Genomic DNA, 22023 nt, shown 5'->3' with positions numbered 1-22023 from the left:
AACCAAACTGAGTGTCAGTGAGCAGATTTTTGTGAATAAGTGCTGCTTTTCCACACACTCAAGCACATCTTCTATTAGTTACTTGTAAATTGAGAGTAGAACAATGGGTCAGTGTGAACTTGTTCACCTTGGCAGTAAGCAAAACGAAGCAGCAGGTTATTTAAATGGGGTGAGATTGCAGAACTGGAGCTACGGCAGGATCAGGAAGTGTTGGTACATGATTCACCAAGTTAGCCTTTGGCTGCAGCAAGTGGGAAGGCCTATGGCATGACGTTTTGTTACAGTTGTACAGGGCATTGAAAAGATCCCATCTGGAGGACTGTGGACAGATTTGGTCTCCTCTTAGAAAGAATATAGACAGTGTTAAAAGCAGTTCAGAGAAAGTTCGCTCAACTGATCTCCGTTAAAATTTTATCACTTTCTTTTCTAGTCTGTGTCGGTGATGGCAGCTTCCAGACGAGGGGTGATATGTTACTGGCCTAGTATGACCCATGAGGAGTCCTGCACAGAAATCGCTCTGGATCTTGGCAATGACTGGAAGTGTCTGACTGCTGTATCGGTGAGTCCCATTGCCAGGAGATATATGGAATAACGGAGTGAACTGTAAGGGTCTGTAACCTATAGCCATGTGACCTTATACTGGGGCACACAGCATTTCAACAGGCATTCAAATTCTGACTGAGCAAACAGTGGATGTTAGGTATTCTGTGTTTTTGAGTTGTCAAAGCTGAATGCAATATCACTGTAGCACCATATGTGAAATGTATTGGAACACTGGGCTTCTGTCTTCCTGTTTATCCACAAATTGCTTTGCTGAACAGATTTTGAATCTGTTGATCCCTACAGAATATGAAGGAGTCGACTTTGTACAACAAACTATTTTAATTCTGATTAGGAAAGCACATTATGACCGCCAAGAATGCATTGTGGTCTGAAGTAAATATCACCTACAACTCAAAATTCAACAGGTGAATTTGGACTATAGTTTGGCATTTGGAGATTTTGATGGAGTTTTTTTTTTTTGATGAATTCCTTGAATCTCATTTGGCTTTGCACTAAATCTGTTAAATGGACTGAAGCTAACCTTTGTATCTTTCTTTTTAGGGTGGTGGATTTATTCTCGCTTCTCAGAAGAACCAGTTGCTACGATTAACACCAGATGGTTCAGGCAAAGTGAGCTTCCGCCCTGTGCAGGAGGGACAGGGAATGCTATCAGGCCTTGGGCGCAGAGTCTCCTCACTCTTTGGCATTTTGACACCAACTGCTGATGTTGTGGTAAGACTTGAAGTTAGTTTGGTTCCCTGTGCGACTGCCTGATCTGTTGTTTTTACCCTTTAAATATTGAATATGTGAATATTTTAAATTGCTAACTAAGACCTATTATCTAGGAAGAAACTTCGTCCTTTGTCATTACAAGTTAAAATACAACGAATGTAAATTGTTGCTGTTGGCTTTGGTAAGAATTGTGGATCAATTTTATGGATTAATTTTCTTTTCTATGACAGCTGAGTTCTGTATTGTGGGATGTGGAAAACGAGTGTTTCTACACACTGACTAATTCGAGTCTGAATAAATGGGAAGTGGATGAGACATCAGAACGCCACATTTTCAGCTGGGACTTGAATAGATCAATGAAACGGGATCTGGGAGATTCTATCTGGGTAAGATGTGTTAGACAAATTTGGCTGTTTCCATTCACTTTGTAGAGTTTGAGGCATATGCCTGTAAAGAAGAACATATATTAATGAGATGCAATTTTTAGAAATGAGTTGATATAAATTTTGCCCCAGTGTCTGACCTATCAGTTTTCTTGTGATCTCTCTGGTAATTCTGTGCAGTCGTACTGTCTAATTTCCAGTCTGCAGGTTGGAATTTAATCCAAATTCAGTGGTTTTTGAAAGGTAAAACTGAATGCAAGTCCACTATATGATTTGGGGCAGGGGGTTATGGATTTTATTTGGAGGAAAAGGCAACTGCTCCCCTGGGACCTTTGCATGTCTTGTTGATGGGTCCCTAGCAGTTAGCTGCTGACTCAACACTTCAACTGTAGATAGTTACAGGAGAACAGAAAGGAGAAATATAACTGAAAATAGAAAGAAATTTTCACACTCTGACACTCCCCCTCAGAAGAAGTGAGGTTTTAACTTTTATGCTTTATTCTTCTGCAACATCTAGGGAGATGATGAAAATTATGAAGCCACTAAGTCTGCAATCAATATGAGATATCTGGACTTGCAGCTGAGCAAGTAGGTAGAATTTATCTTCTTATTGATACATTTACTGGGAACATTTCTGGTAAAATTAATTTCAATCCTTTACTTGTCCAACCTCTCCATCCCTACAGTGTAGCTAGTACGTAGAAAAATAACAGCAAGGTAATTCTCAGTAATAGCTTTGCTTGAGAAATGGCTAATCAATCCATTAAACCCTTGCCTTTGCAGACCTGGTGCATCATGCTAAATTGTCAACTTGACCAGTTGAATCCCCTCTGGGAGACAAAGACCCAAACCTGCAACTTGCAAACAGAATGGAATTTATCCTACTAGTTATGATGATCAAGTTGAGAATTCTGTTTTATGAGCATTACAAATTTATACACTTGTATATGAGTCATCTCTCCCTAGTTGTCTGTGTTGATAGAGTCAAAGCCAGTTGGAAAGATTGAAATTAAGGTGCACATTTCTTGTAGAGAGAAGTTGTTGACTGTCAGTCTTGCCCCTCTCATCCCTCATCCAGCGTTACAGGTGCTCCCTAAATGTATTTAGACAATGAATAACCACTACCCATTTCTTCTTAACGTTTAACAAATTTAACAATTTATGTGATTAACCAGGTATTTAACAGATTCTCATCTTTTCTCTACATTAAAATTTTTGATAACAGCTTATCCAAAACTAATCAAAGAAGAAAATAACCTGCATTTCATTTCCGTGTTGCATATTGCAATACAAACAACTATTATTAGAGGCCATATTCCCTGTTCTTTAAAGATAAAATCATTTTTTCACGTAGAAATAATTATAGAGCAATCAAAGAAAAGAAGTTCCCTATTCTTATAACACACTTTTCCATGGTCTCATCATGATATTCCATATTCTCATCATGACACAACACGAGATGTCTCTCTCAGACATTTAATAACATCTGGGGCAATTGTTTCTCTTTGTAAAACAGTCTGACAAATTGGTGAATTCTTCAACTCATTCTGTTTTAGAAATCTCTTCTTTCCAACATTTCCTTCATACTAGCAAAAGTTACTTCACAACCATTTCTCTGCTTCAGGAGATTGTCGTCCGCAGTGTTCAACAGGATTTTATTTTCTCAGATTGCCCTGTGTAAAAGACTTCCTTCAGAAGATTAGACAAATACACCTCTACCTATTGCTTCCACTAGTGCCAGTACTTTTCATTATACTTTTTTTCTCTTTTATTGGCTTCCCAGTCCAATGAACAATATTTTGTTTATACTTTTTGATGAACCCTGCCATAATGGAATATCCATCTGAAAAATTGGCATGTGGATCATCACTAACAAATGACTAACTTCAGTCTCCCAGGGCTGGAAAATTGAGAGCACATTTCTCTGAATTTAATTTATTTGATGTTCACATCCTCCCAGCACCACTTCAACTGCAGCATGTTTTAGCATGGTACTCTGTTCCAATAGGTTGTAACTGATATTGGGTCTAGCTGCACAACCAGTTCAACCAGCCAATCAAACTACTTCACTGTTCTGCTTGTAGTTTGGATACTTGTTTAGAAGGTTTCAAAACAGGAGTGAAAGATTAGATGGGTATCTAGTTTGAGATGTGAGGGAAGGTTAGAGATAGGATGGTGGTTTTAAATGACTGGGGACCAAAGCTTAGGAGAAGCTCAGGGTGTAGTCACTACCAGAGCGCAGCGGAAATAGAAGTTGGATGAGAAAGAGTTTTCTAGGTGTGGAAGGAGGGGGTTAGTGGAAGTGGTTAGTGATCGATGAAAAGATTGAGAGAGAGTTGGGATGTTCTGCAAAGGCAGCAACACCAAACAAATTCCCTTTCATCTTGGTTCCAAAACACCACCCTTTCTGTGAACTTGGTGCATGGGTTGAGAGTTGCATACAGCAAAATGGTTGGAGAAGAAGGTTGTATTTACATGAATGATGGAGTAGAAGACTTGGATTTAGGGAAGGAATTATGGTAAGTGTTAAATGCATGGAATCAGCAAAGTAGGAATGCAACGTGACCCATCTGTTGAAAATGCTGCCAATTCCAGTTAGCTGATCGAAGCTTGGTGGGGTTCTTACAGTATCCTAACAGATATCCTCTAATGCCATAATTTAGCTCAGATCTTTGTTAAGCAGTCCTTGGGGATCTTGTTTCCACTCTGGTGAGATGCATTCTGAAATGCTGGTAAGTCCAATGACCAATCTGCCAACTCTGACACGTGGGGCTGGCGATTCTCGAAGTGTTAGGCAGATGTGTGGTTTGGAGGATTGTACGTTCTCTCTGACGCCTCAGCTTCGCTTCTCCACGCTCCCAATGACATGTCTTAAAATATTAAGTGCCTTTCTGAGCACACCATCTCCATTTTGGTCAGTCACAAGTCATGGGCTCCCATAAAGTCAGCAAGAAATGAGTAACTTCTTCGCGAATGCTTTGAAGGTGTCCTGAAAGTGTTTTTGCTGTTCTCCTGGGAATCTCCTGCCTTAACTGAATTCCTAAATCAGCGCCATAAGTTCATCTCTTCCTATTTTGGAGGGTGGACGTTTCTCCCACTTGTTCTCTGCCTGTCTCTGTCTGTCTCGGGTATAGAGTGTGCTGGGGAATACATGAACTCGTACTTCTGGGTTGCACTGTCATGTAGCTGCCCTTCAGGGGATAATGAAAATGTTCTATAACCAAAGCCTTGGCTTTAGTTGGAATACTTTTGCAGATCAAGTACTGTTGTTTTATGCCATTCTTTCAACGGAGTATTGTTTTAAGTTTTAAATTCTACCATAAGATGCAGAAGCAGAGTTAGGCCATTCAGCCAATTGAGATTTCTCCGCCACTCAATGAGATCCTGGCTGATCTGATATCCCTCAACTCCACTTTGTTGCCTTTCCTCTGTAACCCTTGAGTCTCTTACTGAATAAAAATCTGTCTCTCACAGCCATGTTGCCTCTTTGTTTTCCAGAGAGGGTCTGGTGATTTTGACAGCAGCCTGGAGCCATACAGATTCTCCATGCTTAATCTACTATATTTTAACCACCTTGCAAGATAAAGGCTGTCACATATCTGATGAAATAAGAGTGGAGGTCACTGAGTATTGTCCACCATATCAGGTAAAACTTGGATACAGTATCTGCTTTTTGTGGAACTTGTATCATGGGGTGTAACTGAGGAGATTTGAATAAATGCATTTAAGGTGAAGCTAGATAAGTACAGGACAGGGAAAGGAATTGAATGTAGGATTAGGTCAAGTACAATAAAGGAAGAAAAACTGTGGAGGATAAATACCTAAATAGATCAGTGGAATGAAAGACTTGATTGTTGCTGTCCAATTCTACATAGTTGCTCTGAAGAGAGAATTTCTTTATTGAAAGTGTTACAAATGCATGCTATAATGTTGACTGGGTGCATTTTTTTGAAAACTCCATGCTTCAATTCATAGTTTAATTTGGTATGTCTCTTCGTGATTTACTTTATATAGCATGGAAATAATTAAACAATTTCTGTTTTCTATAACCTAACAAAGTAGAATATTTCAATTGTTCAACCTTAAAATCTGTAGCATCTGCAACATGGGTTTCCAAATAATGACTGGTGTTGCAGTGTGTAGCAGTGATGAACTGGGAGCACTGTTCAGAGTTACTGTTTGGTACCAATATAAACAGTTGTAATTGAGGGATTGGGAGTGGAGAGGTATAGGCCAGGTGCAGAAGTATTTGGATTGGTGGCCTAGAGTCTTGGGGAGAATGGAGATGTGCCCTGACTGAACATGCAGCTAATGTGGTGGGCTGTGGGGAGAGGCTGGATAAGCCGCGGTTGTTTGGAGCAGAGAAGGCTGAGAGGGGACTTGACTGAGGTGTATAAGATTGAGGTGCATGGAGAAAGTGGAATTAAAGCAACAGTTCCCCTTAGTTGAAGATTCCAGTAGCAAAAGGGCATAAGTTTAAAGTGAAAGGCAGGAGGTTTAGAGGGGATTTGAGGAAAATGTTGTTGACCAACAGGATGGTGAGAATCTGGAATGCTCTGCCTGCGAGGGTAGTTGAGGCAGGAACCATTTACAAAGTATTTGGATGAGCACTTGAAATCTTATAGCGTTAAGGCTACAGGCCATGTACTGGAAGTGGGACTAGTATAGATTTAGAATAGTTTTGTTTGTGCAGACTCAATGTATGATTTTATGAAATTGGGCTGCATATGAATATGTATTTGTTAGAATAGTGCTGCATGTCTTACCCCACATAATCTAACACTGGAGTTTCAAACAGGTCATGCTGATTATAACAATGGGAGGGCTTCAAGTATTTCGATAACTTTAGTGTGTCTTTCTGTTGAACTGACTCTGCTGATGGAAACAATTCTGAAGAAGAGTCATATTGGACTTGACATTAATTCTGTTTTTCTCTTTGCACAGAAGCTAATGGACATGGTGAATTTCTGCAGCATTCTGTCTGTTTGTGTTTGTTTCTGTCATTTAACTTTAACAACTCCATTTCAGACGGATGAGCTACCATGTCAGCGATTCTTGATTCCAGATTTTGCAAGCCCGGCTGCTTATCTCTATACATACGATTTGGTATTTGCATGCTGCACAGGTACAGCAAGAGCCCGTTTGCCCCAGGAGAAACTTATCCTAAATATGCCAGGTATGCAATCACAAAACTTTACTCACCAGCTGGTTGTTAAATATTTTCAGGCGCACTGGTTTTAAATTGACGAGTTGTTTGGAAGTGTCATGGATGTAGGATGTCAAATTCACCGAGGGCACTGTTGTGTATGAGGAGTTTTATTCACTGGTTGCTGCACACTGTTTCATGTTTTTGTTAGATAGGTCACTGCTATTGTAAACTGCTGTTGACACACAATCTTTCCCTAAGAGTACAGATCAGATTTGGGCAGTGCAAGATGTTAAGACCAGAAATTGGGGGGAGGCAGTGGCTTAGTGACATTATTGCTGGACTGTTAATCCAGACAGCGGACCTAGGTTCAAATCTTGCCATGGCAGATGCTGGAATTTGAATTGAACTTTTTTTAAAAAAAAAGCTGTGGAATTAAGAATCTAATGATGACCATGAATCTGTTGCTGATTGAACCAGATGGGTTTTCCCCAACACTCATCCTTTAGGGAGGGAAACTGCCATCCTTACTCGCATCCTTACCCTGGCCTTATATGTGACTCCAGACCCACAGCATTGCGGTTGACTCTTAACTGCCCTCTGGGCAATTAGGGATGGGCAGTAGATGCTGCCTGGCCAGCGATGCCCTCATCCCGTGAATGATTTTTTTTTTTTAAAATCCAGTGTCCAGCACAAAAACTGAATAGGATAACCCCACTCCCAATAAGAGATTAATTTAAATTGATTTCTGAAACATTACTGTTTATCAAAATGTTAAAACAGAGGGGAGGTGAAAGTGACTTCCTTTGACATCAAGACCACATTTGACTGAGTGTGGCACCAAGGGGCCTGAGCAAAACTAGAATCAATGCAAGTCGAGGAAAACTGTCCACTGGTTGGAGTCATACCTGGCATATAAGAAGATGGTTCCGTTGAAGGTCAATCACCTCAGCTCCAGGACATCACTGCAGGAGTTCCTTAGGGTATGTCCAAGGCCCAACAATCTTCAGCTGCTTCATCAATAACCTTCCCTCCATCGTAAGGTCACGTGGGGTTGTTCGCTGATGATTGCATAATGTTTAGCACCATTCATAACAACTCTGATTCTGAAGCAGCCCGTATTCAAATGCAGCAAAATTTCGGCAATATCCATGTTTGCACTGAAGTGGCAAGTTACTTTTGTGCCACACAAATATCAGCCAATGACCACTGAGAATCTAACCATTGTCCCTTGCCATTGAATAGTGTTACCCACTGTCAATATTCTGAGGGTTACCATTGAACAGAAACTGAACTGGACTAACCATATAAACTACAGTGGCTACAAGATCAGATCAAAGGCTAGCAATCCTGTAGCAAGTGACTCATCTCCTGACTGTCCAAAGTCTGCCTGCATTACAGCTACAAGTCAGGAGTGTGACGGAAGAATCTCTTCTAGCTTGTATTAGTGCAGCTCCAACAACACTTGAAGCTTGATACCATCCAAGACAAAGCAGCCCGCTTGATTGGCATCACCGCTGCAAACATTCTCTCTCCACCACTGGCGCACAGCAGCTGTGTACCATCTACAAGATGCACTGCAGAATCTCATGATGACCTCTACTTACTAGAAGGGCAAGACAGTTGAGACATGGGAATGCCTGTGTCTGGTAGTTCCTGTTCAAGGCACGCACTATTTGACCTGGAACCATTCCGTTGTTCTTCACTGCAGTTGGAAGTACCGTTTGCTGTGCCTTCCCTCGTTTCTCTGGAATTTCTTCCTGAACCCCTCTATTGCACTTGGTCTTTTAAAACTTATTTCTTGGATCAAGGGTTTGATCACCTGCTCTAATATCTGCTCGGATGGCTTGATGTAAAATCTTGCACAGCAACAAGTGACTTACATTAATGATGCCATATACAAAATTGTTGATAACCCATCAGTTTCTGCATTAGTTGTTGAATGTTCTTACTAATTTTGCAGGTGATGGTATCCTGGGAGCTGGAAGTTTTACCGGATTGCCTGTCCTCTTCTGCAGGAACAGTGGTTTGGTTGTTGCTCGCCCCAAGGAAAGTGTGTCAATGTTGCCTGAAAATATTGAAGATTCTCTGGCCTTAGCAGCATCTGAGGTAGTGGTGCAGAGTTCTGTTGTATATCAACTATGATGGAATATCTAAAATGAAAATGGAGAATGCTAGATATACTTAGATCAAATAGCATCTTCAGAAAGAAACAGAAGTAAAGTTGCAGATCAATGAACTTTTATCAGAACTGACTGAACTGAATTGGAATATCACACATTTGGCAATTCCTTCAGTTGCCTTTTTGGAGGCTGAGTGGGGAAATGAGGTGCCTCCTGCACTAGATCTCATTGACAATGTTGATCTGATGTCCATGCTGAGGGACTTCATTCCTAATCTGACCTCAACTGGTCCATTAGATTCTGCTGAATTTGAAAAAGGCTGAAGCCACTAACCTCTGTTGTGTTACTGATGAGTTGAGAGTATTTTATGCAACGTGTGGCCCATGTTTCTGTAGGTTTTTTTTAGTTATTTTCATAATCAACCTGTTCCGAGATGTTGTTACACACCTCTGGCACAGGTGGGACTTGAACCCAAGTGTGCTAGGGACACTGCCACTGAGCCACAAGAGGCCAAACCCCACGATTTTGCACACCTTCAGTGTGGATTGGTACCAGGTGCCTGACTATTAACTGCGCTTGCCCAAAATGACTGACTTAACTTGAAATGATTTCTCCGTAGATTTTCAAGACTTTGAATGGGAAAGTTGGTGTCCCTCACAAAATCATCACAAAGCCAAAGTGGACAGCACCAAGAGCCATTCTGTTAGTGGGTTTGAGCTTCCCTTACACTGACCTCATGGTGGCATTTAGCTACAGGATCATGAGGCATTCTCCATGGTGTTTCGGATCCTTTCTGGACCAGCTTCACCCTATTCTGTTGTATAATGGAGCACACTGCACCACTACCATCTGAGCCAATTTTGTGTATGATATGTGGTATGCCCACCAGGGAATGTCATGTGTGGTCATCAATCTCATAGACTTCTAGCACAAAAGGAAGCCGTTTGGCCCATTGTGTCTGCAGTAGTCAACAAAAATTTGACTGTATTAATCCCATTTTGCAACTCTTGCCCATAGTCTTGGAGGATACGGCAACATAAGTGAATATCTAAGTACTGCTAAAATGTTTCAAGAGTCTCTGACTTTACCACCTTTACAGGCAGCAAAAGTTCCATCCTATTTGTTAAAAAGGCTCTCCTCAAATTTTCCCTTAATCTTTTACGTGTTATTGACCCCGTTACTAATGGAAAAAAGTGCCTTCCTATCTGCTGTACTTATACCCCTCACAATCTTGTACTCCTCTGTCAGGTTCCCTTTAATTGCTCCAAGGAAAACTGTCCCACCTTATTCAATCTTTCACATTAACTCCGACCCTCCAGCCCAGTCAGCATCCCGGTTAATCTCCTCTGCACCCTCTCGTGCAGTTACATCCTTCCTGTAATGAATGACATGTCCCAAATTGCAAGAATAACTTTTTAGAAACCTGAAGTGATGTCAACTTGGTATCAAGGTAGAAAATTTGACAGTGGATAAAATTGTAGACAACTAAGTTAAAACACAGAAAACAAAAATTCTGGAATGACCTTTTTTTACCGTTACACTTTGTAGTGCACAGGACACATTCCAGGCACCGATCTTCCAGGTGCTAATGCTTGTTTGCGTTTGTTGTGGTTAATTACTGAGGTTTCATGGGTGATTCAGTTAAAGTTGGGTCTCTTTCTCAGAGTGATGCCAGGCAACCATTTGAAAGAGCAGAGATGGAGGCACAGGAGGATAAAACTAAGATGTTGAAGACTGCCTTTGTGATGTATTGCAGGTATGACCAGGTGGTGGGAATCTCCGTGCTTAATGAGGTTGGTTTCTGATTGACTGTAGAATGCACAGGGCAGATTCACCAGAACGCTCCTCCTGACATGAAGAACGTCAAATTACAAGCACGGATTGCAAAAACATTGTCCTGTTTTCCTTATAGTTCAGAGGGTTGGCAATCTAAAATGTTTACGGGATTTAGTGGGTGGATTCAGAGTAACTGTTTCCTCAGATTCAGAAATCTGGAGGGTGGAGATAAATCTTCACAGTGAAACAATGAACTGCAGATGCCAGAAATCAAACAAAAACAGAAATCAAAGTCGTAGAGCGGACTCTAAACATTACCTCTGCTTTCTCTCCACAGATGCTGCCACACCTGCAATTTCTGTTTCTGTTTCTGTAAATTACAGTTAGGTCGTTGAGGAAGTGTTTTTTCACACAAAGGGTGGGGTAAAACATGCCACAATCACCAGACAGGCTATGGACAGGAGAGATCAATTGGAGTTTATCGAAATTTAAATCAATGAATTTTCTTTAAGTTAGAAAGTCTGGGAGTATGGAGTTGTGGGATGGATCAGTTATGTTTTAATTGCATATTGGAACAGCCTTGATAGGCTGAATGCCCTCCTGTTCTTCTGTACTTAATATTTTTACAATGTTAGTTAGGCTTTTGATTTTGGTCTGCAGCAGATCACCTGTGACAACCTTGTTAGTGAAATACAGAGTTGGCTCTTAAAAATAAAAAGAATCAAATCTATGTAATCATTGCTCATCCACTTTAGTGTGAAATTTGAGTTACTCTGATCGTTTTAACTTCCAGAAAGGATATCCTTGGTGCCCAGAACATGTTGGAGGAAATCTTCCCCGACAGCGTTGACACAGGACCAGACTCTGACCTGGACATGGCTGTGGCACAGATCAGTCTCGATCTAATTAATGACTATCCTGCTTGTGACCCACGCTGGGCTGAGTCTGTACCAAGTGGTAAGACTTTTTATTGGAAACCTGCACCACCAGTTTCTTTGGAGTGGTCTGTTTATTGGATACGTGGAAATGACTATGTGCACTGAGAAGTTGATTTTCAAGCAAAAGCTACTTTCCAGCCTACCCTTCATTTCCCCTGCTCTTGTACCACCCCCTCTGTTGCTGTTTGATCACACTTGATAAACTGCTCATTGTTGCTTTGCTTTTATTTGCTAACTAATAGCTGGTTACTGACCCCATGTGAACTTCTCGGATTATTGTCATTGTGATCCATATAATGCAGCTTCTGATAGGTTGTTGCAGCCTTCAATATTTCTCCATCAGTGTAGAACCCCCGGTATCTGAAGCTAGAAGAGAAGCTTTGTCAGCACAGTACCATGATCTTGGATAAACTTCCAAATGGTATGAATGTGTTCATCATTAACCTCTACACCAGCACCCCCTGAAAAAAATAAACGGCTCAAGCCAAAGTACCAGTCTGTGTACAATTACATCTCTTTTTAAAGTAGATAGTGTTTCCATTTTTGTTGTAAGTGAATTCCAGTTCCTTTGTGAAACATGTGTTTATGGGTTTGAATTGGTAAACGTATCATCCTGATTTAGCAACAGAACTTCTAGCCCATATATTTCTGTTCCTCTGCCCTCAGGAAAGAATGGCTACCATAAAGGGGAAAAGCAAATTTTCCCACTGTTATAACTATCTTCTGCAAATTAAAAATCTTGTACATTGATAAGGCAGCTCTTCCTTACCTTGCCGAAGAAGTCCTATTTGACTCATTAACTCTGTTTCTTTCTCCGTAGATACTGCCAGACCTATTGAGTTTCTCCAGAAATTTGTTTTTATTTCAGCTCTTTTTCTGAGTGTTGATGTATTAGGTTACATATAAACAGTCGATGCTTCATGACTGATGTGTGGAATTGACAAGTTCAGTCAATGGAAACAAATGTGATCAATTCCAATCATCAAACTTGGCATTTTCTGAGGAAGGTTCGGACCTGAAACGTCAGCTTTCCTGCTGCTCTGATGCTGCCTGGCCTGCTGTGTTCCTCCGGCTCCACACTGTGTTATCTCTGACTCCAGCATCGGCAGTTTATAGAATCCCTACAGTGTGGAAACAGGCCCTTCCGCCCAACAAGTCCACATCGACCACAGAGCATCCTACCCAGACCCATTCCCCTATAAACCCACCTAATCTACAAATCCGTAGACACCATGGCCACTCCACCTAACCTGCACATCTTTGTGACTGTGGGAGGAAACCGGAGCACCTGGAGGAACTCCACGCAGACGTGGGGAGAATGTGCAAACTCCACACAGACAGTCGCCCGAGGGTGGAATTGAACCTGGGTCCCTGGCGCTATGAGGCAGCAGTGCTAACCACTGAGCCACCGTGCCACCCCAGTTCTTACTATCTCTGATTGAACTTGGCAAACTTTTTTTTACCTTGAATTTTTTGGGAGAGTGTTGAGTACTCCTATGTAGAAGAGTTCTTTTGAAACCATGGCTGTAACGTAATTGGTTATGGGCATTGGTTAACTTTGAGATTGTTGCAGTGTATTGGAGAAGTATAATTGAAGAGCTATATGAATGTTGTGTTCTCTTCGCAGATGTAAGTAGGTTTAGCAATACCTCCCTGTTGCTGCTTCACCAGCTTGAAGATAAGATGAAAGCCCATTACTGTCTGATGGAGTTTCTTCAGGATGTAAGTTTTAATTAAAACAAAGAAGAGCTTGCTTTTATAGAGTGTCCAGATGCTCCACAACCTTTCACAGCTGTTAAGTACTTTGAGGTCCAGCCACCGTCACATGAACAAGTACGAAACAGATGTCTGCACAGCAGAATCCCACAAACGTAAAGCAGGGCTAATGACCCGATCTATTGGTGGTCATGGGAGGATGTAGGTCAGGAATCTTGCATCGCTTCTCTTTCATATGATGCCCTTAAAGTCTTTGCTCGGACATGGTCTTATTCAATAAGTTTCAGCAGCAAACCACCTGAATTCAAGTGCCAGGTTTGAAACTTGTTTCTGTAAAACATCAGAGACAAATTCCTACCAGACCTTTGGCCATATGTTGTTGTGCAAGTTTGAATTTGAAAAGAAAGCAAACTTCTACTGGTCATGTCTAGACCACACCTGGCTTCTCCCCCTGGCGATGTCCACTGCCATCCCCCAGTGAAAAGAAGAGAAGTAAGAAAAGCATGTTTCCATGGGCCTAATAGAACATAGAATAATTTGCTGCAAGAGGCTATTGTGATAGAGACTGATGCATCATTTAATCAGGAATTGGATAAGTAAAGACAAAGCATATAAAATGATATGGGGATTAGGACATGTGATTAATTAGAGTCAGTTGAAAAACTGGTATTAGCAGAGATATGATGGGCTGAATTATTTTTACTGTGATACTTTGTTAAAGAATGACTGGACCTCAGGTAAACTTTATTTAGCATCAAATATGTTAAATTGCTGTGGATTTTTAAAAATTCTAGGTGGAGCTACTAAGTCGCCTTGACACTGTTCTGGTGCACGGGATCCCTATGGCTACCCGTCTCTTGCTGTGTGAACATGCTGAGAAACTCTCTGCTGCCATTGTTCTGAAGAATCATCACACCAAGCTTCCTGAAGTTGTAAATGCTGCCATTAACTGTGCTCTGAGTAAAAGGAATGAGGGCATTCCTCAGAATCTGACCCCAGCTGATATTTTCTTCCGGGAGGTATGAGTTTCACTTTAACTTGCAGTGTTTAGAGGATGTGAAATATTTCACTGGGATGGTTTATACCGTTGAGGAAAACAATGCATTGACTTTTTTAAGGCAAAATTTGTATGTTTCTTTTCAAATTTGTATTAGAAAGTTTGGGAAGCTAAAGCTCTTTTGCATTATACACACTTGGATATTACTGAGAATAGACATATGGTCACAGCTTTTCATCTTGCTGTCATCAGGATAGATACAAGAAAACCATCTTTCAAAGGGAACAACAATTTATAGTACACCAAACTTTGTTTTAACTGGCACCGTATGAACCAGTACACTCGATAAACCAACAAAAATTATCTCCCTCAAATACCATGAAGTGTACTGCATTATTCTGTCCAATTATTAGTTTTTTAAATATACTTGTTGTTCAATCAAATGGCCACACTAAATATCAACAGTTGATTCAATTTCAAGTAAATTTCTCCTCAAATACTGTGATCTACTGTGATGTCCAAGTAGTCAGTTGAGGGTGCAAGTGAGAAGGCTCTCTGCCGGTAAGTTTTATTTAAGGCAAAGTTGCATCATTATTTAAACGATTTATGTTGCTGGAGCATAACAGTGATGTGTATATTCCCTGCATTACGTTTCTATTACTTAATGTGTGTGGACCTCTTGATTGTATATGATCAACCAGCACACTCCTGGTCCCTGCTAAAAGTGCCAGTTAATAAAAAGTTTGCTGTATGTGAGGAAAGGACAATGATTGATTGGTTGGTAAGTCACCTCTGGCTGAGATTTTGCCAGCAAGAAAGCACCATGGTGCCAGTTCAGCACCTTTATCTGCTGCAGTACAAATTATTGCTCCTTTTGAAATTTAGCATTCTCTGATTTGTCCTGATGAGTACAAGTTGATACTCCTGTGCCACCAATTGTCTATTTATTACAGACACTGTAAACTGAATCATGACTTGTCTTACTCAGTTATTTGAGATTTCAGGGAATTTGTGTTAATTTTCTGGACCTTTTCTGAATCTTGAAGCTTACACTTATTTACTTTTAATTTTAAGTGACTACCTAATTGACAGAAAACCCCACTAATAGATGTAAATCCTAAATCTGCCAACCATGCCATGCTCTTTATTAACCAATGAAGTAATGATTTTTTTTTTGCTATTTGTATGTATTCCTTCTGAAAACATATTATTGTTCCATTGCATTTGTTTTGAACTTAAACCTTTAGGAATACAGATGGGAAATGCTGCTCTAGGATCCAGGAGACTGTCTTTGGATGCCTCGCATGTATTTTTTAGTTGTAGAGAAAGAGGGGATGTGTCTTTTGATTTTATTGTTGGTCAGACATTCTTCTTTGTGTTTCTTCTTCTCTCAGACAGCTTGTTGTAAGTTGTTGCTTTATTTTCCCAGCCTGTGAAATGTGCTGAGGCTGCAAGAGGCCAGTGAATATAAGTTCCATTTGCTTTACTTTACCCATCCTTGATTTAAATGGTAACAATAGTTTATTCGTAGGATTGGGGTGTGAACTGTTGACAGTTGGTGAATTGCCTATCTCAGCCATGCTTATCCATAATGAAACCACATTTACACCCCTTCTCTGGACAGGTCTCCCAGATTGATACTGCATTCGAATGTTTGCTAGAAGAAGAAGAACAATTTTTGGAGGAGAACCACCCACTCTCTCTGGAATGGGCACAGATGGTTATTAATGTTAACAATATCTTGAAGGTAAAGCATCCTGAGAATTTTCGTATTTGAATCAATAAGTTAATGTAGCCAGTTTAAACGGTGAGGAAATATTTTGTCTGATTTCCTTTGGAAACAAAGCTAAGGAGGGACCAATTGAAGAAAAGAGAGTTGCCCTGAACTTGAGGCAAGGCTGAAATTACATCGACATTGAGGTCCTCATGGATCACCTAATATATTCATAGTCATACAACCACAGAAAACAGGCCCTTCGGCCCAACTCGTCCATGCCGACCAGGTTTCCGAAAATAAACTAGTCCCATTTGCCTGCGTTTGGCCCATATCCCTCTGAACCTTTACTATAAGGAAGTGTCATACTGTTTGTCTCCACCTTCCTTAACGTAGCCAGTTATTTCTCAGCTGTTGGTATTCTATTCCTGTGTTACCCACTTGGAAACGTGGAGCAAGTTGGCCTCTGACCCTGTGTATGTAGTACAAGCTGTCAGCTGGCTAGGAGAAGGTGGAGAACCAATTTGGTTTTGGCTTCTCCTATTGCTCCTCCCCACTTCCTAAACAAAATATTCTACTTTCAATCTGTAACCTGCATCATAACCTGAAAAGTGAAAATTCATTTCACAGATTAGGACCCCACTTCTATACATTGCTGTCCCAGCACTGTAACCATCAGTGGGTCTACTGTTGTTAGAACAGTCGCAGTGGTGTGGGGAAAGTACCTCTCTCGAGTGCAGACCTGTTGGTGTCCTTGGAACCATAACCCAGGAGCACATTCGTAGAGGCAGCATTGGGCAGGTTGTGTTTACCTGTTTGAGTTGGAATTCTTTCACAATTGCATTCTTTTCAAAAATGTCCACCAGTCCAAATCTGGTTGGCATCTTGAGTTCCTGTTCTACAATGCTTTGCTCATAGTTGGTCCATCAGCTACCAGAAGCGTTAACAGAAACAGCTGTTTGATTGAGAAACCAAGGTGTAGAGCTGGATGAACACAGCAGGCCAAGCAGCACCAGAGGAGCAGGAAGGCTGACGTTTCGGGCCTAGACTCTTCTTCAGAAAATTGAGAAAATGGTTTTGCCACTTCCTTGTCCAAAAAGGCCAATAGCCTAATTGTGGACTGTATGTAAGAGTTAACGCTGTTGAATCAGTGAGCTACAAGTCCAGACTCCTCATGATTTTCAACACCTAAATCAAATCTCTCTGCCTTCTAAGGAGAGTAGCTACAGTTTCTCTAATTTATTGATGTAACTGAGTCACTTATCCCTTGTGCCATTTTGTAAATATTTTCTGTACACTTTAATAATGCCTTTGCATCGTTCCTAAAATGTGGTGCCCAGAATGAGACGCAGTCCTCCAGTTGAGAACTAACCAGTGTCTTTGAAGGTAAACCCTAACTTCCTTGCTTTCATACTCTGTTTGTTTATTTATAAAGCCTGAGATTCCATATCTTCACAAACTGTCTCTCTCTCATTGATGTGCAGGATATGTTGCATGCAGCTGTCCACCATCGACACAATAAGAGCTCACTTTATAAGTCACAAGAAGAGACTGAGCATGAACCAGAATACATTCCCTGGACAGGTGAGGGAGGGCTGTGTTGCTGATGAGATAATTTCAATGGATGTTTCCAAAGATGCAGTAGATTTCAGAAGGACACCAGTGGTGCAGTGATAAACTTCCTCCCTCTGGTTTGGGTTCCCATCCTTCCTACTCCAGAGCTGTGCCATAACATGTCTGAACAAGTTAATTAAAATATCTACATTGGATTTCAGTGGTTCAGCCTGAAATGGCTGTCCTGCTTTCTAAAGTAGAACTGATTTTTAGATGGCTGCAGCGGTTGATAGCTATCCATAGTAATAGTGTTGTCAAACCAAGTCTACACACACCACACAAGGGGTGGTTTGTGTGGGTTTTGCAGATTTCCTGAGGAATTTTCTCATTAGCTACCTTGAATTGTCACTTTACCAGTAACTAATGAGTATCCCTCCAAGCCAGACACCGTCCTGACTTGGAACTAGATTGCCATTCTTTCACTGTTGCTGGGTCAAAATCCTGGAACACTCTCTCCCTAACAGCATTATCGGTTTTTGTATGTCATTGATAAGGCCATTATTGGAGTACTGCGTTCAGTTCTGGTCTCCCTGCTATAGCAAGGATGTTGTAAAGCTTGAAAGGGTTCAGAAACGATTTACAAGGATGTTGCCAGGGTTGGAGGGTTTGAGCTATAGGGGAGGCTGAATAGGCTGGGGCTATTTTCCCTGGAGTGTCGGAGGCTGAGGTGTGACCTTATAGAGGTTTATAAAATCATGAAGGGCATGGATGGGTTGAATAGACAAGGTCTTTTCCCCGGGGGTGGGGGAGTCCAGACCTAGAGGGCAGGGTTTCAGGTGAGAGGGGAAAGACATGAAAGGGAGCTATGGGGCAACTTTTTCACACGGAGGGTGGTGCATGTATAGAATGAGCTGCCAGAGGAAATGGTGGAGGGTGGTACAATTACAACATTGATTGGGCACCTGGAGGAGTATATGAATAGGAGGGATTTAGAGGGATATGGGCCAAATGCAGGCAAACGGGACTAGATTTATTTAGGATATCTGGTCAGCATGGATGAGTTGGACTGAAGGGTCTGTTTCTATGCTGTCCAGCTCTATCACTCTATGTGGACTGCAGTGGTTCCACAAGGCAGCTCACACCAACTTGTTGCTCCAACCAGCGATACCCTCTTCTCAGGGTTTGAGTTATAAAAATAGGATGGAAAGGCTGGGACATTTTTTTCCCACCTGGAGTATAAGAGCTTGAGGTGTGACCTTTTTGAAGGTTTATGAAGTCATGGGTGGAATAAATAAGGTGAATAGCAAGTTCCTTTTCCTAGGGTCGGGGAGTTCAAAATTAGGGGACATACTTTTAAGGTGAGAGGAGAAAGTTTTTAAAAAGGACATGAGGGGCAACTTTTTTTACATAGAAAGTGGTTCATGTGTGGAATGATCTGCTAGAGGAAGTGATGGATGCAGGTACAGTTAGAACATTTAAAAGACATTTGGATAAATACATGAATAGGAAAAGTTTGGAGAGATGTGGGCCAAACACAGGCAAGTGGGACTCGTTTAATTTGGGAACACAGTCAGCGTGGACTAGTTGGACCAAAGGGTCTGTTTCCATGCTGTATGACTCTATTTTAAAAAAATGTCAAAGTTATGATCTGGATCATGTGCCCTGCAAGCTGTGGAAGCAGGTTCAACAAAAGCTTTTAGAAAAAAATAGCATAGATACTTGAGGAAAGAATTGCAGGCCTGTGTGAAAAGCTCAGGGGTTGGGGACTAATTGGAGAACTCTTACAAAGGGCTAGGTTTTATTGGTAGAGGGATTGAGTTTCGGAGCCATGAGGTCATGTTGCAGCTGTACAAAACTCTGGTGCGGCCGCACTTGGAGTATTGCGTACAGGTCTGGTCACCGCATTATAGGAAGGATGTGGAAGCATTGGAAAGGGTGCAGAGGAGATTTACCAGGATGTTGCCTGGTATGGAGGGAAGGTCTTATGAGGAAAGGCTGAGGGTCTTGAGGCTGTTTTCGTTAGAGAGAAGAAGGTTAAGAGGTGACTTAATAGAGACATACAAGATGATCAGAGGATTAGATAGGGTGGACAGTGGGAGCCTTTTTCCTCGGATGGTGATGGCTAGCACGAGGGGACATAGCTTTAAATTGAGGGGTGATAGATATAGGACAGATGTCAGAGGTAGGTTCTTCACTTGGAGAGTAGTAAGGGCGTGGAATGCCCTGCCTGCAAAAATAGTAGACTCGCCCACTTTAAGGGCATTTAAATGGTCATTGGATAAACATATGGATGATAATGGAATAGTTTAGGTTAGATGGGCTTCAGATTGGTTTCACAGGTCGGCGCAACATCGCGGGCCGAAGGGCCTGTACTGTGCTGTAATGTTCTATGTTCTATGTTCTAGTACGGATACAATGGATGGAATGGCTGCATAATTGTGTGATTATATGAACATTAATTCTGCTTGGAGCAGGTAATCATGGCACTGCTGTTAACAATTCAGCTGTCACTTGTAATCCAGTGTCCAAATGATTTGTCCTGTGATTTAAGTTGTTAGCGTTTTTGTCTCAATAACTTTTTGTTTATTCTTCACTTTTTAAAGCATCCAGTGGGCCATCAGGTGTGAGGTGTGTGATTTTACGGCAAACTGATGTTGTTCTGACCAAGGTGTACCCACAAGTCGACACTACTTTACGCAGTGCCCTTCTCGAACAAGTGGTGGTGCTGATTGATTTCTATCTGGATGGATATGTTTGTCAACTCAAGTCAGTGGACAGGCCCAATCAACAGGAAAGATACAATAAACTAGATTTGGAATACACCCAGAAACGCACTCATCTTCTGACACAACTACGTAAGTATAACAGTCCATTTTTCCAAAGTTTTTGTAAGCTTGGAGAAGCTGAGGATTTTTTCCTTGGAGAAGAGAAAGTTGAGAAAAGATTTGATGACATGGCATTCAAAACCATGATGGAGATTCAAGACAGAATAGAGGGGATGTTGATTTAAAGCGAATGGCAATAGAAGCAGCAATGATGTGAAGAAGGTCTTCATCACGCAACAAGTGTTTAGGATTTGGAATATGTGACCTGAGGGCATGGTGGAGGCAAATCCAATCATGGCTTTTGAAAGGGATTTTGATTGTTGTCTGGAGAAGGAACAGTTTTCAGGGTTACTGGGAAAAGGGAAGGAAGTGGGCCAGTCTGAGGATTTCATGCAGAAAGCTGACGTGGACGTGATTAGGCAATTGACCCCCTTCCTTACACCTGGTATTATGTAATGAGAAGGGCTTTAAGGATTAATATTTGTGTTGAGAGCTGTTGAGGATGTTACTAGCAGAGTAGCTAATTGGGAGGGTGTGAAGGTGGTATGTTTGGAATTTCAGAAGCTTTTGATCAGGTGACGCACCGGAGATTAGTGAACAGAATTAAAGCACGAGGAGTTGAGGGTAATATACTAACACAGACTGAGATTGATGAAAGCACAGAGAAGAATAAATGTATCATTCTCACAGTTGGCAGGCTGTGACCAGAGGAGTACTGCAAGGATCAGTGCTTTGGGCCCAGCTGTTTCCAATCTGTATCAGTGATTTGGGTTCAGGGATTAAATGTAATATTTCCAAGTTTGTGGATGACAGAAAACTGGGTGAGTTATGAGGGAGATGCAAAGAGGCTTCAAGGGGATGAAGACTGAGTGAGTTGGCAAGAGCATGGCAGGTAGAATATAATGTGGATAAGTGTGAGGTTATCCACTTTGGGAAGATGATCAAAGGTGCAGAGTATTTCTTCATGGTGAAAGATTGTAAAGTATTGATGTTCAAATGCAAGTCAGTGTCCTTGTTCATAAGTCACTGAAAACTAATTTGCAGGTGCAGCAAGGAATTCGGAAGGCAAACAATACGTTAAGTTTATTACAAGAGGATTTGAGTACAGGAGAAAAAAAAAGTCCTGTTTCAATCATACAGAGCACTGATGAGACCACACTTGAGTAGTGAGAGCAGTTCTGGTCCCCTTCTCCAAGGAAGGAAATACTTGACATAGAGGGAGTGCAGTGAAAGTTTGCCAGAGTTTGTCTCCACCTTCGCTGCGTTACTTGTACCCAGTCATGGAGAGGTCTGTGACATCATTGCACAGTTACTCCTGGGTCCCAGAGTCCTTGCAAGACAATAATGTGGGGAAAGTGTGATTTGTTCAAGAAGTTTGAAGTAATCTGATCTGTGAGCCAAAGGTATTGTTTGAGAAATTTGACCTTTTTAATGTTTATTCTTCTAGTTTCTCTTGGACAGTACCAGTTGACTGCTTCACTGGCAGAAAAATATTGTGACTTCGACATCCTGATACAACTGTGTGAACAGACTGACAACCAGACCAGACTGCAGCGGTACCTGAACCAGTTTGCAG

General features: G+C 41.4%; 1 protein-coding gene across 1 annotated transcript; it reads left to right on the top strand.

Annotated features, from left to right (window-relative positions):
* Positions 1-407: 407 nt before the first annotated feature.
* On the top strand, positions 408-22019 carry LOC109914474 (nuclear pore complex protein Nup133; the record flags this gene model as incomplete). The annotated part of the gene is made up of 15 exons (XM_048592592.1): positions 408-559; positions 1105-1275; positions 1506-1661; positions 2176-2246; positions 5157-5304; positions 6687-6834; positions 8768-8913; positions 10592-10683; positions 11497-11660; positions 13269-13363; positions 14152-14376; positions 15979-16101; positions 17553-17652; positions 20226-20477; positions 21895-22019. Coding segments are annotated over exons 1-15 (2133 nt in total), but the record flags the coding sequence as incomplete, so codon positions are not given.
* Positions 22020-22023: the final 4 nt, after the last annotated feature.

The sequence above is a fragment of the Rhincodon typus genome, unplaced genomic scaffold (genome assembly GCF_021869965.1).
Source record: "Rhincodon typus isolate 14 unplaced genomic scaffold, sRhiTyp1.1 hic_rhity00001509, whole genome shotgun sequence".
Lineage (NCBI taxonomy): Eukaryota > Metazoa > Chordata > Chondrichthyes > Orectolobiformes > Rhincodontidae > Rhincodon > Rhincodon typus.
This window is presented reverse-complemented; position numbering and strand designations above follow the sequence as displayed.